The 16,277-nt window shown below is 35.0% G+C and overlaps 1 protein-coding gene across 2 annotated transcripts; it reads right to left on the bottom strand.

Moving 5' to 3' along the window:
• Positions 1-236: 236 nt before the first annotated feature.
• On the bottom strand, positions 237-2,338 carry LOC127260226 (putative pentatricopeptide repeat-containing protein At1g12700, mitochondrial). Of its 2 annotated transcripts, XM_051287920.1 has the most exons (2): positions 2,132-2,338; positions 237-1,904 (listed from the first exon to the last, which is right to left on the bottom strand). In XM_051287920.1, the coding sequence occupies exon 2, from the start codon at positions 1,899-1,901 to the stop codon at positions 354-356; it is 1,548 nt and encodes a 515-aa protein (XP_051143877.1). In that variant the 5' UTR covers positions 1,902-1,904; positions 2,132-2,338; the 3' UTR covers positions 237-353. The 2 variants fall into 2 exon arrangements, with proteins under 2 accessions (XP_051143877.1, XP_051143876.1); XM_051287919.1 differs by having other exon boundaries at positions 237-2,338.
• Positions 2,339-16,277: the final 13,939 nt, after the last annotated feature.

Below are 16,277 nucleotides of genomic sequence, written 5' to 3'. Positions count from 1 at the left end.
GAGAAATATATATGTTAATACGAAATACAGACAAAAATAGAAAATGTATACGTTAAGGCTGTTTCTTAATTCAATACAAAAATCTTTTAATAGTGAGACCAAGAAAAGAATAGCACATAAATACTTAGAATTTAAATGCGGCTGCAATCCTAAAATTAGAATTAGGGACTTCTATTATCCTTGCTGAATGTATTTTTTTTTGCAAACAAGAAGTAATTAAAATTTGAATGGCATTATGTAATTAGTAAAAATGGGCTTAAGAAACAATTTTTCACGAGACTAAATAACTACACATTAATAACATTCCAAATGCATTCATAAATCACAGGACAACAAAAACAAACAAATAATTACTAGTTTCTCAGCAAATGTGCACCAGGAGGAACAAACACTTTCTTACCTCCTTGAAAACTTTGTTTAAGAATACTCGAACCAAACTTACGAACTATTTTATAAAGAGTGGCATGAAAATCCCTCGAACTGAGCAGCAATGCAACCGTAGATGAATCGAGGGAGAATCCTTTTGCATACATTTCTTCACAAACTGCTACTGCATCATCATATTCACCATGCAACATGATTCCTCTAATGATAGTATTACAGATGACGGCATCTGGCATTAATTTGTCTTGCTTCATTTTTGAAAGAAAAGTTTCAGCTTTCTCGAGCAATCCATAGTCACAACATCCTCGTATCAATATACTATAAGTTACAATATCTGGTTCCAAGCCCCTATAATGGAGATTGTTAAACACATCGCAAGCCATATCAAGATTCTTCGAATTGCACAACCCAATCATCACAATATTGTAGTAATTATTATAGAGAGATACACCATTATGCTCCAATACACGTAGGAACTCTAATGCTTCTTCAACTTTCCCACACAGGCATAGACCATATAACATGACACAATAGGTATAAAAATTAGGCTTTACCCCAGCCATCCTCGATTCATCAAAAAGTCGCATTGCAGCTGCATATCTATGTGCATGAAACAACTGCTTCAAGAAAACAGTATATGTAACCCGATCTGGCTTCACATTATTGTGCAACATCTCCTTATATACACGCTTAGCTTCTTTCATATTGCTCACCATGCAATACCCATGAATTAGAATATTGTAGCTGTAAACATTCGGAGATATATTCCAGCAAGCCATTGAATCAAAAACTTTTTTAGCGTCATCCATTCGTCCGTGCAAGCAATATCCATCCATCAATTCATTATATGAAACAACATCAGGATCCACATCTTTCCGCTTCATGACATCAAGCACATCCTCTGCCAGATCCATCAAACCTTTCTTGCATAACACATTAATCAATGTATTAAATGTGATAACATCCGGATAGATTTTGCAACCTATCATCTCCTTGAGCATCAATTTCACTTCGTCCCATCGATTCAACTTACATAATCCCAAAATCAAAGAATTGTAGGTGAAAATATTGGGAAAGACACCTCTCATAGGCATCTCATAGAATATCTTGAACGCATCATCAATATTTCCATTACTGCACAAACTGTGAATGAAGTTGTTTAGCATATGCTTGTCTGCTGGAAAACCACATTTCTCCCTTTCGTCGATCAGTTCAAGAGCTTCCGCGGTTCTTCCTACTTTGCAAAGTCCATCTACTACGCACCTATATAAAACCACTTCGGTCTCACACAACCTCTCTCTTACTATTCTTTTAAACAAGATTTGTGCCTCATTAATCCTGTCTTCTCTAAACAAACCCTTCACTAATGGATTGAATGTTTGCTCATAGGGTACCCGACCAAGCTTAAAGAACCAACCCAGAATAGAAAATCCACAATCAGTATGATGCGATGAGCAGTAACTATTGATGGCAACATTGAGGGTACAACTGTCTACTGGAATCCCCAAATAAAGCATATCCTTGAAAAGGGAAATGGCAACATTATACTCTTTCAACTTGACCACGGAGGACAGCAATTTAGTGAATTCTTTGACGCTAGGAAAAGGCATTGTTCGGGACATTTGATCGAACATATTAAGCGCATCGTTAACCTTACTAATATTCCAGCAATTTACCAAAGAGTGAGTTCCAAAAGGACGATGGGAAGAAAGAGGAACAAGTGTGAAACCGAGACGAGAGAAAATACCTGAAGCTAAAGCTGAAGCGAAACGCGTTGGATTGTGAATAGGCAATAATATCCCCAGATTGAGATTGAAGCCCTTCTTGTTCTTCATTTGAGAGTCTTAGCTGCTGCAATTGCAAATCGGGAGGTTAGGATTTGAGGGGAAGAGTTGGGAGGGATCGAAGAAATGGGGATTTGCTCGAGTGATGTGAGTTTTCCCAATTCGGCAAATCTCTCACTTGAAAGCAATTGAAACGAGTTTTTCTTAGTTTAAATACAACACAACTAAAAATATTTTAGGAATTTAAAAATTGATATTTTAAAATTTATTATTAGTTTGATGCACTAAATACGATTAATTAAAAATCATCAAGGGGTTAGAATATAGATTATGAAACCATCATAGAATTTTAAATAGTTTAACTTAATTTCGTAAAATTACAATTGAATTTTGTACAATTTATCCTTAATTATGAAATATAATAGGATTGGTTGTTCTTATACTTATTTAAATATTTTTTAAACTGAGGAGACCAATTTTATTTTATTTTTTTCTCCCTATTATAATAGATTATATTTTTTATTTTTAATAAATTTATTTATTTTAAATATATTTAATAAATATAAATTAATTAGGATAACAAAAATAATTTTGATCCATTTTATTCATCAATATGTTATTTTTAGTTCCTCTGTTTTTAAAAAGGACAAGTTTGAACATTTATTCTTTAAATTAGTTTAATTTTAGTCTTTAATCATTACTTTTAAAAAATTATAATAATAAATAGGGTAAAATACAATTTTAGTTCTCCTATTTTTTAAAATGACAATTTTGAACACTTATTGAACTAATTCAATTTTTTAGTCCTTAATCATTATTATTTTAAAAATTAATAAATATAATTATTACTATTTTGTTGCATAGAAATATTAAAATTTTTATTTTTAATAAAAAAATCGTAAATAAAAATGAAAAGTACACGCAATATTAAAATTAATTTTCAAAGTTCTAAACCTATTTTTTATAACGGAAGTATTGTACGATTTTCTTATAAATATCTTCATTTTCAAAAGCATTTAAATTAATTTTCAAAAGCATTATTCTCCATCATTATTTAAATTCATTTATGTTATTATTTTTTTCAAATATCTTCGTACAAATATTTTTTTATAAATAATTTTTTTAAAGATCTATTTATATGACAATGCATATAACTAGTATTTTCGATAAAATGATAATTAAAAACTAAATCTGAACTATATTAATTGATAACGGATCGAAATTGTCATTTAAAAAATTGAGGGATTAAAATTAACTTAAATATGAATAAAAGATATCAAAATAATCATTTTAATAATATAGGATTGAAATTGAGCAGATGTAAATAAAGGGGACCGAAAATGTATTTTTGCTCAGGTATCAATGAATATTTTTCTGATGAAAAGTTGTATTTTTTGCAAGGTACTACACCATGGTTCGCGGATTACGCCAATTTTCATGTCAACGGTGTTATGCCTCTGCACCTGGATTTCAAATAAATGAAGCGTTTTTTGAACTTAGTCGACCATTATTTTTGGGAATAGTCATATCTATTTCACTTTGGCGATTTGTAGGTGGCCATTTTGCTACACAAAGAACTGCTGCTAAAGTACTCTAGTAAGAATTCTGCTGGCTAACAATACACCTAGATGCACAGACATTTGTCAGGCAATGTGATGCGTGCCAGCAAACGGATTAGGTCGGGTCGCGTTTAGGTTCGGGTCAACTTAAACGGGTTACAAAACCCTTGACCTGAACCTGACTCATTTAATTAAATGGGTTGATATTTGCAACATTAACATGACATTTTATTAATCGGGTCAACCTGAATTTGACTCATATAACCCGTTTAAATCTAAAATTTTTAAATTTTAATTTAAAATTACAAATTATACTAACAAAATTTTCAAATGCATAATATATATACATATTAAAGTAAAAAATTATTTATTCATATCATGAAACCGATATTCAAGAATTGAATTAACAAACACTACATAATAGTACACAACTCAATCTTTTATTTTCTACGGTTTATTTTTTACTGTTTATTTTTATAAAATTGGCCATAAATATTGAAATTGTATTGATAAAATTAAAAAAAATATATATTTGACTTTAAAATAATATTAATTAAACATGTTAGACGAGTTATTTTCATGTAAAAAATATAGACCTTAACCTGACCCATTTAATTAAATGAGTTAAATTGGTTTGACCCAATTATTAATTGGGTCAAAAATCTCAACCCAAATCTAACTATTTCAGGTCAGGTTCGGGTCGGGTTATCAGGTCGGGTTAATTTTTGCCAGCCCTAGTGCCAGCTATTGGGTACAATTACAAAACTATGAAATGCCGCATAAAGGGATTTTTGAAGTGGAGCTCTTCGATCTATGCAAAATTTATTTTATAGGACTATTCCCAAAGTCCCATGGGAACACGTATATTCTGATCGCGGTGGATTATATTAGTAAATAGGTCGAGGTAGCTGGCCTCCCCACAAACAATGCGGTATAGGTAACAAAGTTCATTTAGAAACATATTTTCTCACGCTTTGGTGTACCCAAAACTTTCATAAGCGATGAAGGCACCCACCTTTTTCAACAAGCGATTCGTTGCACTTCTTGCGAAGTACAACATTTGCCATAGTCTCGCGACCCCTTACCATCCGCAATCCAATGGCCAAGTCGGTAATCACGAATTGAAACATATATTATAGAAAACTGTCAGCAAAAATAGAAAATAGTGGTCTCTGAAACTAGACATGCATTGTGGGCATATCGCACAATATTCAAGACTCCAATTAGGATGTCGCCATACAGATTTGTTTATGGAAAATCCTGCCATTTACCTCTGGAAATTGAGCACCGTGCATACTGGGCAATTCAGTTCTTAAACTTTGGCACTGATCTCTGAAACTAGATGATGCGTTGTGGGCATATCGCACAATATTCAAGACTCCAATCGAGATGTCGCCATACAGGCTTATTTATGGAAAATCCTGCCATTTACCTCTAAAAATTGAGCACCGTGCATACTAGGCAATTCAGTTCTTAAACTTCGGTATTCTGCCCGCAAGAAAGAAAAGGAATGGATTTTTTTATAGATTTGGATGAGTTTCAGTTCCTCGCGTATGAGAACGCAAAGATCTAGAAGGAACGCACTTAATTTTACCATATGATAAAATGATTCGCCACAAGAACTTTGAAGAAGAGGACAAAGTGTTGTTATACAATTCGTGCCTACATCAATTCCCTAGAAAGCTCTAATCGCGCTAGACTGGACCTTACATTCTGAAGGAAGTCTTAGCCAATGAGGCAGTGCAAATCTACAATCCGAATTCTGCGGACAATCATGATGGTTTGTTTGCTTGTGAATGGAATGCGTCTAAAGAAATTTCTGGAAGGATTCAAAATTGTTTGCGATCATCAAGTATTAACAGCTACTCCCGCGAATTCATCAGCTTATGTTGTGCGAGGACGCACAATTATTCTGTCTGAGGAGGGGAGGACAAAATTGATTAAAGAATATCCTTCCCAGTATCCTTGAAAATTAAAATTTTTTTGAATTCTATCTTGTTTGTTTTCAATCATGTGCACTTCTAATTTCTATCGCATGCGTAGAATAGTTATATAGAAGTTCTAGGTTAGATTTACAGTCTTCATAGGATAGAGTCTGAGAGCTTACCCTGCACAAATCGCGAGGCTATCCTCGTGATGCGAGCACCATAACCACAACACTTGGAAAATACATTTCTAACCCCTCAACTCTTGGAAATTCTAAAAAAAAAGCCACCGAGCATCTTCAAACCCTAAAAATCCTTCATTTCCCTTTACCTCTGACACCAAAATGTTCATATTCCTCTCTACGAAAACTTCAACTATACCACATCTCTCTAAACTTCCAAGTTCTAAATCGAGTGTTTTCTTCGTACTTGATTCAAAACAATGCTTTGTTTCTACAAAACAAGGTACGGACAATCAATTTCATGGATCGCATTTACATAAAACTACCTATTTTTTTATCCTAGGAGTTTTCATGTTCATAGAACAATTTTTCCTCAAAGTGCGTTATAATTGCATATTATGGTCTTCTACAAGTTAGACTTGTTAAGGCTTATTATTTTTGCCCTAAGGAACTTTATTCCATTTGGGAAGGGTTTAGATTCTCATACTTAGCAATTTCCCAAGTTTCGATAGGTGCACTGTTGGAACATGCAAGATTCTTTTATTCTGAGGAAGCCCTAACTAACTTGTTCTTCGTGCTGCGAAGAGGCAAGCATTGGTGTCCTAAGAAATTCTGAACTAGGGCTTTGGACCTAAGCCCTCTTTTATATCCCTATAACTTTAGTTCCACCCCTTTATGATCGATTGATAACATTAAAAAAAATTCACGATTTTTTTTAGGGCTACAGACACTTGTATTCACTGTGATCGAAAAACAAATCCAAAATAGTAACCATGTTATTCAGGTGATTTACGAGCCGTGGTGTTTGTGGACGTGCAAGAGGACGTTCAGGACAGAAGGCTGTTGCGATTTTCAAGGAGGATAGAAAAAGAAACTTCAGAAAGAATTCGAGGAACTTGATAAATATTTTGAGAACATGACGTGGATTTCCAATCTTCAAGGATTCAAATACCCGTGGGACCCATCACTCGAAGCCGAGCTCATTAGTTTAAAAAATCCATCACTGCATTGACCCGACGATTTTTTATGGAGAATTAATTTAAAGATGATGCTTGGAGAACACTTAAACCTCACCTGACAATACTCCAATGGGACCCGCAAGAATCGGAATTGAAAGATCAAGAGAATCGCTAATTTTAAAAGATTATCAAGGGAATCACCAATTATGGAAGATTATCAAGAGAATTACAAGTTTCCATATAGGGTGCATTTGTCTTGGGGTTTGGATTTTGAGTTTGGATTTGAATAGTAAAATATTTGAATTTGAATAATGGTATGATGTGATATAAATATGCGTTTGATTAGATATGTTTTTGGAGAAATTTTTTTATGAACAATAGATTTTGGGGAAAATCCCCCAAACAAACACACCCATAGTATAATTCTATGTCTAGATGTTACCTTACCATAGATTTTCTTCTATTATAAGTTTTCATATAGTATAATTCCATATTTAGAACTTTCCTTATTATTTGTTTTCTTATAGTTATACTTACCTTTCGGGTTGTTTCTTTTATTGTTTGTTGTCTTTTAGTTTCCTCAAGGACCTCTATATAAGGTCATTGCCTATCATTGTAGTGAGAGTTTTACGTCTTGAATCAAATTATACTTTTATAATTTTCTAGTGTTATATAGTAATTTCTTCGCATTTAGAGTCTTAAATCGGGTCTTTGGAGTAATTCTATTGGTTCGTGGATTTCAATCATTTGCAATGGGATAAACTATTGTTTGTGTTTTAACCTATGCTTTGATTTCTGGTCCGAGATTTATTCTCATTGTTGATTATCATCCGTATTAATTCACCTTCTCTATACTCTCTTTTCTTCCACCCATACTATGAATTTATTGGTTCTATTGAACTTTGTGGATAACAAAAATACTTTAGTATAATTATAAATGGTCGGGTCATGTCATTTAGTATCAGAGCCTTATGCAAAAATTTTCTATCAATTTGATCGATCCTAGTGAAGTTTTGTTCCAAAAAAAAAAAGTCTGTGCTAATCAAGAGGCAGCAAAAAAAAACCAAAAGAAAAAAAAAGAAGGCAAAAAAAAAGGGCAAACAAAAATGAAAAAAAAAACTTATTATTAAATCTCAAGATATTTGTTATTTACTTAATCAAATCTATTAATTATTAAGTACTTCCTCCGTCCTAATTCAAAGTACTATTTTTGCTATTTTCGTCTGTTTCATTTCAAAGTATCATTTTCCTATTTTAGAAAAAGTAATACTACATTAATAACAAAATACCCTTAAATGTTACTTAAACTACAAACATACAATTACATATACAATTACTTTATACAAAAAGTGAAATGACAAAAATTTCAAAATCTCTTAGACACTTTCATTAACTAATAAAATACTATTATTTTTTAATCTACTAGAAAACTCCAAATGGCTTATTTCAAAAAGGACGGAGGGAGTATATTTGTCTTCTACTTCTATTCTCAACTTATACTATTTCTTTTGCTTTCACTACTATTTTGGATTTTTTGGTTATTGTCTTTGGAAGAATTCCATCGACTTGAATTGAGTCCATTTTGTGAGACGGAGAGGTACATAAGGTGTGGATTGATACACGACAGTCTTTGTGAGTTTTATTTTTTCTTTCTTTCTTCTCTTTATAATGACAGGGGGTGAACGATCCAATTCTCAAAAAGTTGTACAAGGTCTTCTCAATACCATTCTACATGAGTTTAAAACTTTTCACCATTTTGGATTGGAATTGATGAATAATAGGATGGATCAATTGAAAGAGAATCAACAAAAGTTACAAGAGAATATTTGACCGTTACCTGAAGCTGAAAGACGAAATGATGTTCAACCACTTTTGTGGCCAAGATGCAACATCCGGTCTCCACCCCCACACAACCTTGACGAGCTCGATGATGAGGAGTTTGAAGAAAATTGGGAACGACCTAGGAATCATAATAACCATAACAGAAGGGATGAAGATGAGGCTATCAACTCGATCAAATTTCAAGTGCCACCGTTCCAAAGAAAATCCGACCCTGAAGCATTTTTGCAACAGGAATGAAAGTTAGAATTAATCTTTGATGTTCATTAATTAACTGACCTACAAAAGCTCCGTGTGGCGGTAATGGAGTTTTCAAATTATTTCCTTGCTTGGTGGGACCAACTGAGCATCAACCGCCATAGAAATAGGGAGGCTCAAGTGCAGACTTGGACCGAACTTCGTACACTCATGCAAAAACGGTTTGTCCCCCCTTATTACCATCGTGAAGTATTTCAGAGATAGCAAAGTATACAACATGGTCCCCGGTCAGTAGAGGAGTTACTATAAAGAGTTTGAAACACTTCTTTTACAAGTAGATATCCGTGAAGATCAAGACCAAACAATGTCCAAATTTTTGAATGGCATTCAAAGGGATAATGCTGATGCGGTAGAGATGTACCAATACATGGATCTCGAGGAGGTGGTACACTTGGCCATAAAGGTGGAGAAGCAACTAAAACCAAAGCGGATGCAAGGTAATCCATTTAAACCTTCTCCAATTGTAGGGTTGCGTAAAACACCGCTTCCACAACATATCAACAAAGAAAAACAGGTAGCGGGAGTTGATTCAATGCGCCCTAAGCTGCCAAAAGACACCCAAAAGACCACCACCCTACTCGAGATTTGTTATGTTTCCAATGCCAAGGCTAAGGACAATTTGCGAATCAATGTCCAAACAAGCGTACTATAGTTTTTATGACCTCCGATGAGTATGAATCTCAATCAAAAATTGAAAAAGTCAATGAGTCAAATTCGTATGACCAAGAGGCTGGAGAATCTACACCGGAGTCCAATTTGACATTAGTCACTCTCCAAGCTCTTAGCACCGTTGCAAAGGAGGTTGAAGATACTAAACAACATGAAAATTTATTCCATGGAAGGTGTAAGATCGTGACTGAAGTATGTAGTCTTATCATTGACGGTGGTAATTGTACTAATGTCATTAGTGTCCTCGCAGTGAAAATACTTAATTTGAGGATGAATTTGCACCGAGACCTTACAAACTATAGTGACTTAATAATTGTGGGGAAATCAACGTCACCAGACAAGTGTTTGTAGGAATTTAGCTACAAGGTTATAAAAATGAGGTCAGAATGCAAGCATGCCATATTTTTCTTGGGAGACCATGACAATTTGACCAAAAAGTTGTACATGATGGCCACTGTAATCGATATACTTTCACACATGCCGGATGGACCATAGTTCTAAAGCCGTTGAGTCCTCGAGAAGTAAAGGAAGATAAAAAAAATACTTGTAAAAGCAGTTTTCCGCCAAAGCAAAGGAGAAAAGGAGCCAAAATAAAGATAACAAGATGATGAACTATGTCATTTAATCAACCCAATATGAGGAGCCCAATATGAAGTCCTCCTTAGAATCACCCTCAACAAAAGGTACTCCGCATACAAGTGCATCTACTTCTCACATAGCCTAACTACCCCACAACCACTTAAATCTTTATCATCACCAATAAATACATCTACCCTAGACACTCTCAAATTCTATACCATTCTACTAAAAAATCAAACACTAGTGTAGTGATTTAGGGTTAAACCAGCTGGAATTCCAAACATGAGAGTGAGAGGTCTAGTTTTTTTATATGCAGGAAGAAAACTTTACGCTTAGAATAGGGAGTACATTGCTTGCTAATTGCTATTAGTAGTTTCTAAACTTACTTATTTTTCCATGAATGATTCTAACAACTTTCTATCTAATTTTGCTAACTTATTTCAGACGTATGATGATGTTTTTCCCGATGAAGTACCCTATGGTTTACCACCCACTCGTAGGATTGAACACCAAATTGATTTTGTCCCAGGAGCATCAATTCTTAATCAGCTAGCCTATCAAGACAACCTGAATGAGGTAAAATAAATACAAAGGCAGGTGGAGGATCTACTGAGCAAAGGTTGGATTTATGAGAGCCCAAGTCCTTGTGATGTACCTGTCCTATTGGTGTCAAAAAAATATGGAAGTTGCTGCATGTGTGTGGATTACCAAGCTATCAACGCTATAACAGTTAAGTATTGTCATCTCATTCCAAGATTAGATGACATGCTTGATAATTTGTGTGGTTCTATAATTTTTTCAAAAATTGATTTAAAAAGTGGCTATCACCAAATTAGGATGAATCAAGGTAATGAATGTAAAATTGTCTTCAAGACTTCTTTTGGTCTATATAAGTGGTTAGTTATGCCATTTGGACTTATTAATGCCCCAAGCACGTTCATGCGATTGATGAATCATATTTTAAGAAATTTTATAAATAAGTTTGTGTTAGTATACTTGGATGGCATACTTGTTTATAATAATTCTATTGAAGCACATATTGAACATTTACAAGCATATTTAGATATTTTGCGGACCGAGAAGTTGCATGGTAAATTACAAAAATGCAACTTTTGTGTTGACAAGTGCAACTTCTTGGGTTTCATTGTAGAAAAAGATGGAGTATGTGTAGATCTTGCGAAGGTTGCAACCATCCAAGATTGGCCAACACCTAAAAGCGTACATGATGTCCGCAGTTTTCATGGTCTTGCAAATTTCTACCGACGATTTATGCAGAACTTCAGCACTATTGTAGCACCCTTAACTGCAATTACCAAAAAAGAGGACAAGTTTGAGTGGGGAAGTGAACAACAAAATGATTTTGATACTTTGAAATTGAAACTTACGGGTGCACCCCTACTTGCTTTACCTTATTTCTCTAAACCATTTGAACTTGATTGTGATGCTTTTGGAGTAGGTATTAGCGTCGTCCGCTCTTAAGAAAAGACACCCGTTTCATTTTTTAGTGAAAAACTACATGGCGCTGCCTTGAATTACTCAACCTACGATAAGGAATTGTACTCCTTAGTGCGAGCCTTGCAAACATGGCAACATTACTTACCTCATCGTGACTTTCTTGTGTACACCAATCATAAATCCCTCAAGCATATCAAATCCCAAAGTAAGTTGAGTACGAGACACATCCAATGGATCTCCTTCATTGACACCTTTCCCCATGTTGTTAAATACAAAAATGATAAGGAAAACTTTGTCGCAGATGCATTGTCACGCAGGTATAACCTTGTTACCACACTTGAGTCTAAGCTATTAGACTTTTCGTATTTGAAAGAATTACATGCAACTGACACTGATTTCTTCAATATATTTTCTAAATATAATTCACATGCATTTGAAAAGTATCATGTACATTATGGATATTTGTTGTGAGAAAATAAATTGTGCATGCTTAAATGTTCTTTGAGAGAATTATTTATTTGAGAAAGTCATTCTGGAGGTTTGATGGGACAGAATGGTAAAAACAAAACATTTAATCTGCTGCAGGAATTTTTTTTTTTTTTGCCACGAATGAAAGCCGAAGTTAAACTCGCAATTCGTCGGTGTACAATAGCCTATCTTCGAAGTCTACTGTTCATCCACATGGTTTGTACTCCTCTACCCATTCCTGAATCCCCTCGGGTTGATATTTCTATGGATTTTTATATTAGGTTTGCCTAAGAGTAGGTCTGGTAAAGATACAATATTTGTTGTGGTTGATTGATTTTAAAAAATGGCACATTTTATTCCATGTACAAAAACCACTGATGCTACGCATGTTGCTTTATTATTTTTTAAAGAAGTTCTTAGATTGTATGGTGTTCCGTAATCGATTGTTTCTTATAGGAATTTTCGATTTTTAAGCTATTTTTGGAAAAAACTTTGGGCTAAATTATGTTCAAAATTAATATTTTTCACATCACACCACCCATAAATTGGTGGTCAAACTAAAGTTGTTAATCGAACTGTGGGTAATTTGTTACGTGCATTAATTAATGAGAATTTGAAGAGTTGAGAAGAATGTTTAGCTCAGGCTAAATTTTTATATATCTATACAATTCATAACTCTACGAATTATTCTCCATTTGAGGTTGTTTATGATTTTAACTCATTAACTTCTCTCGATATTATGCCATTGCCACGCAATGAGCATGTTCGTTTTGATGGCATAAAAAGGGCTGAATTTGTCCAAAAATTTTATTCACAAGTTCGGGATAACCTACGAAAGACAACTAACAATTACGCAAACCAAGCTAATCGTCGACGCAAGAAGGTTGTATTCAAGATAGGAGATTGGTTTTGACTACACTTAAGGAAAGAACGATTTCAAGAATTGAAAAATTTAAAACTTACTCCCCGTGGCGATGGGCCATTTTAAGTGTTGGATCGCATTAATGATAATGCCTACAAACTTGAACTCCCAAGTGTGTACCACGTTCATGCTACTTTTAATGTTTTTTACTTAAGTTTTTTTTATACGGCTGATGAATATCTTGTTCGTGAGAACAATAAAGCTTTTCAAGAAGCAGGGAATGACGCAGATGTCCAACCGTCAAGGATTCAAATGCCCGTGCGACCCATCACTTGAAGCCGACCTCATCAATTTTAAGAATCCATCACTGTGTTGACCTAGTGATTTTTTGTGGACAATCAATTTATAAATGATGCTTGGAGACCACTTATCCCTGATCTGACACTACTCCAATGGGACCTGCAAAACTCGGAATTGAAAAATCAAGAGAATCGCTAATTTTGAAAGATTATCAAGGGAATCACCAATTATGGAAGATTATCAAGAGATTACAAGTTTCCATATAGTATAATTCTATATCTAGAAGTTACCTTAACATAGATTTTCTTTTATTATAAGTTTTTATATATAATTCCATATCTAGAATTTTCCTTATTATTTGTTTCATTATAGTTAGACTTTTCTTTTCCTCAAGGACTTCTATATAAGGTTTTTTTGTCTATCATTGTAATGTGGGTTTTACGTCTTGAATCAAATATCACTTATATAATTTTCTAGTGTTAGCGAGTGATTTCCTCGCATTTAGAGTTTCAAATCGGATCTTTGGAGTGATTCTATCGGTTCGTGGCTTCCAATCATTTGCAATGGGATTTAGCCTATTGTTTGTGCTTTAACCCATGGTTTGATTTTAAGCCCAAGACTTATTCTTGTGGTTGGTTATCATTCATATTAATTCACATTATTTATACTATCTTTTCTTCTCCATTCTCTTTTCTTTCACCCGTATTCTAAATCCATTGGTTCTATTGAAATTTGTGGATAAGAAAAATACTTTGGGTATAATTATACACGGTCGGGCCATGTCAGAACAAAGACAGCCGAATCACCACTCGCTCTGCCCCTCTCCGTCGCGGAAACTGAGCAGCGAGGAGAGGGAAGGAAGTTCAAAGACGGAATCAGACGAATAAGTGGTGGTGGTTGATCAACCTTTATCTTCACAGCCAAAGGATAAAAGGAAAGAAAAGCTCATAGAAGCCGCCACCCTCATTGCTGAACTAGCAATTATCGCCACCAGGCGAGAAAAAAGAATTGTTATAAGAGAACCCGCACAAACCATCAATTTGCATTCAATTCAATTTGGTTCGTATACTCACACTCATTTTTATTCAAATTTTCCTTTGCACCAATGCCCTGAGTTTGACCTTGCTTTCACCGGTAATCATGAGAAAAAAAAATCTATTATTTGATGATAAGTTTTGGGCTACAACGTAACACACACAAGAATCACATTTTAGAAACCAAAACCTAAATTTCAAGCATCATTATAGCATTTAGGTTTATATGACCCAATTTACAATGCCATATATCTGAATAATCGATCAAGTACGAAGAAGAAGAAGAAATATTTTCATAGTTTTTCTCATTGTGTTGAGGCAAATGGATTTTCTTGTTCCTTTGGAATTATCAATAGGTGGTGCTCCACGCACAGTCATTACATTCAATATAAACAACCCATTTGTAAGATAACCCCAACTAGAAACATATTTTTTTCGACAATAAGAATTTGTCTACTACGAAGACAAGTTTAAAACCATGTCTAACTAGCAGTGGTCTTGTAACGAGATTTTTCTAAATGTCTAGCACGTACAGGACATCCTTTGAGATTAGCTCTTTGCCGGAGGTCATCTACAGCACCATGTTCCCCACGCCTTGAACCTTAGAAGTTGTGTGGTTTCCTATGTGCAGCTTTCTCCCCTCAGTTCCCTTGTAGGTCGAGAAACTTGTCTTTTTGGAGAAAACATAGCAGGTTGCTCCGGTATTGATATACCATATTTTAGGACTTTCCATATTATTTGTTTCATCCACAACACCGACAAGGTTGTCACTTTTGAGGTCATGATCAGTCCGGTGGCTCATCTTGACTAGTTGGGAACTTGACTTCTTCTTTTTCAGTGTCTTACAATCCTTAACTTGGTATTGTGACACCCCGGCCCACAAGTCACTTGAAGCTGAGCATGTCAGAATCGTAGAGTGGCCCCACAGGTTAATACGAGTCCTTCAAGTGCGCTTATGTCTTTACTCACCCGCACCCTATGAGACTTCCCAATGGGTCAACCATTCTAAAATTACTAAAATTACTCTAGAGCAAGCACGCTTTACTCTAAATTTCTTTCAGTAGGACTTTTGAAAAAGAAATACACATTGTTGACATGAGTAGTCTATTCAATCAATTTAATTACTATTCAACTTCGGATGTCCTAATACCGGGTCATCAACGCACGAGAGTTGGCCAAGCAACGATTCAACTCCAGGGGGTATAAAATCCTCCCTCACTTTAGAATGCAACATTCACGTTGCGCACCCCATTGATCTCTTACCTGCTAGGCCCGTCAATAGTCCGGTCAACAATTGTGGACTGTCACAGGTCGACTCTAATACCAACTGTGACACTCCGGCCCGTAAGCCACACAAACACGAATCCTTCCAGCACGCTTATGTCATCACTCAAACTCACACTAGGAGACTTCTCAAGAGGTCACCCATCCTAAAATTATTTTAGGGCAAGCACGCTTAACTCTAAAGTTCTTTCAGTAGGACTCCCGAAAAGGAATGTACACATTCTTTCAGTAGTTTATTCAATTAATTTAATTACTATTCAACTTAGGATGACCTACTATCAGCTCATCCACACACGGGAGTTGACCAAGCAATGGCCCAACTCCGGGGTATCACACGTATCCTATTTTGTCATAGTTAAAATAGTTATCTGTAAACTTGGACTATTTGGCCTTACCTTTGCTCTTGTTGGTATGAGTCGGGTGTGCATGTTTCTTTGAGTGATCTCCGACCATATTGGTTTTGGCAATATCTCCGTCTTTAGCCTTGTACTGCTTTATGTTGTCCTTTTGTATCCGGATTCGTACAATCAGGTCTTTAAACCCTATTTGTTTTAGCTCATGCTTTAGTCCGTGCTTGAAGTTTCTCCAACTCGGGGGCAATTTCTCGATCATCACACTCGTGATGAACTTTTATGGCAGTGGCATCTCCTTGTCGATAAAAGAATGGATAACATGTTGAAATTCTTTCACTTTTTCAACGATAGACTTGTCATCTACCATTTTATAGTCCATAAAT

This window comes from Andrographis paniculata, unplaced genomic scaffold (genome assembly GCF_009805555.1).
Source record: "Andrographis paniculata isolate CXL003 unplaced genomic scaffold, ASM980555v1 Contig61END, whole genome shotgun sequence".
In the NCBI taxonomy this organism is placed as follows: domain Eukaryota; kingdom Viridiplantae; phylum Streptophyta; class Magnoliopsida; order Lamiales; family Acanthaceae; genus Andrographis; species Andrographis paniculata.
The sequence above is the reverse complement of the archived record's forward strand: the minus strand, read 5'-3'. Positions and strand labels throughout refer to the sequence as shown.

Coding starts and splice junctions, on each gene's coding strand:
- LOC127260226 (XM_051287919.1), bottom strand. CDS start 2,219: ATGAAGAACAAGAAGGGCTTCAATCTCAATCTGGGGATATTATTGCCT.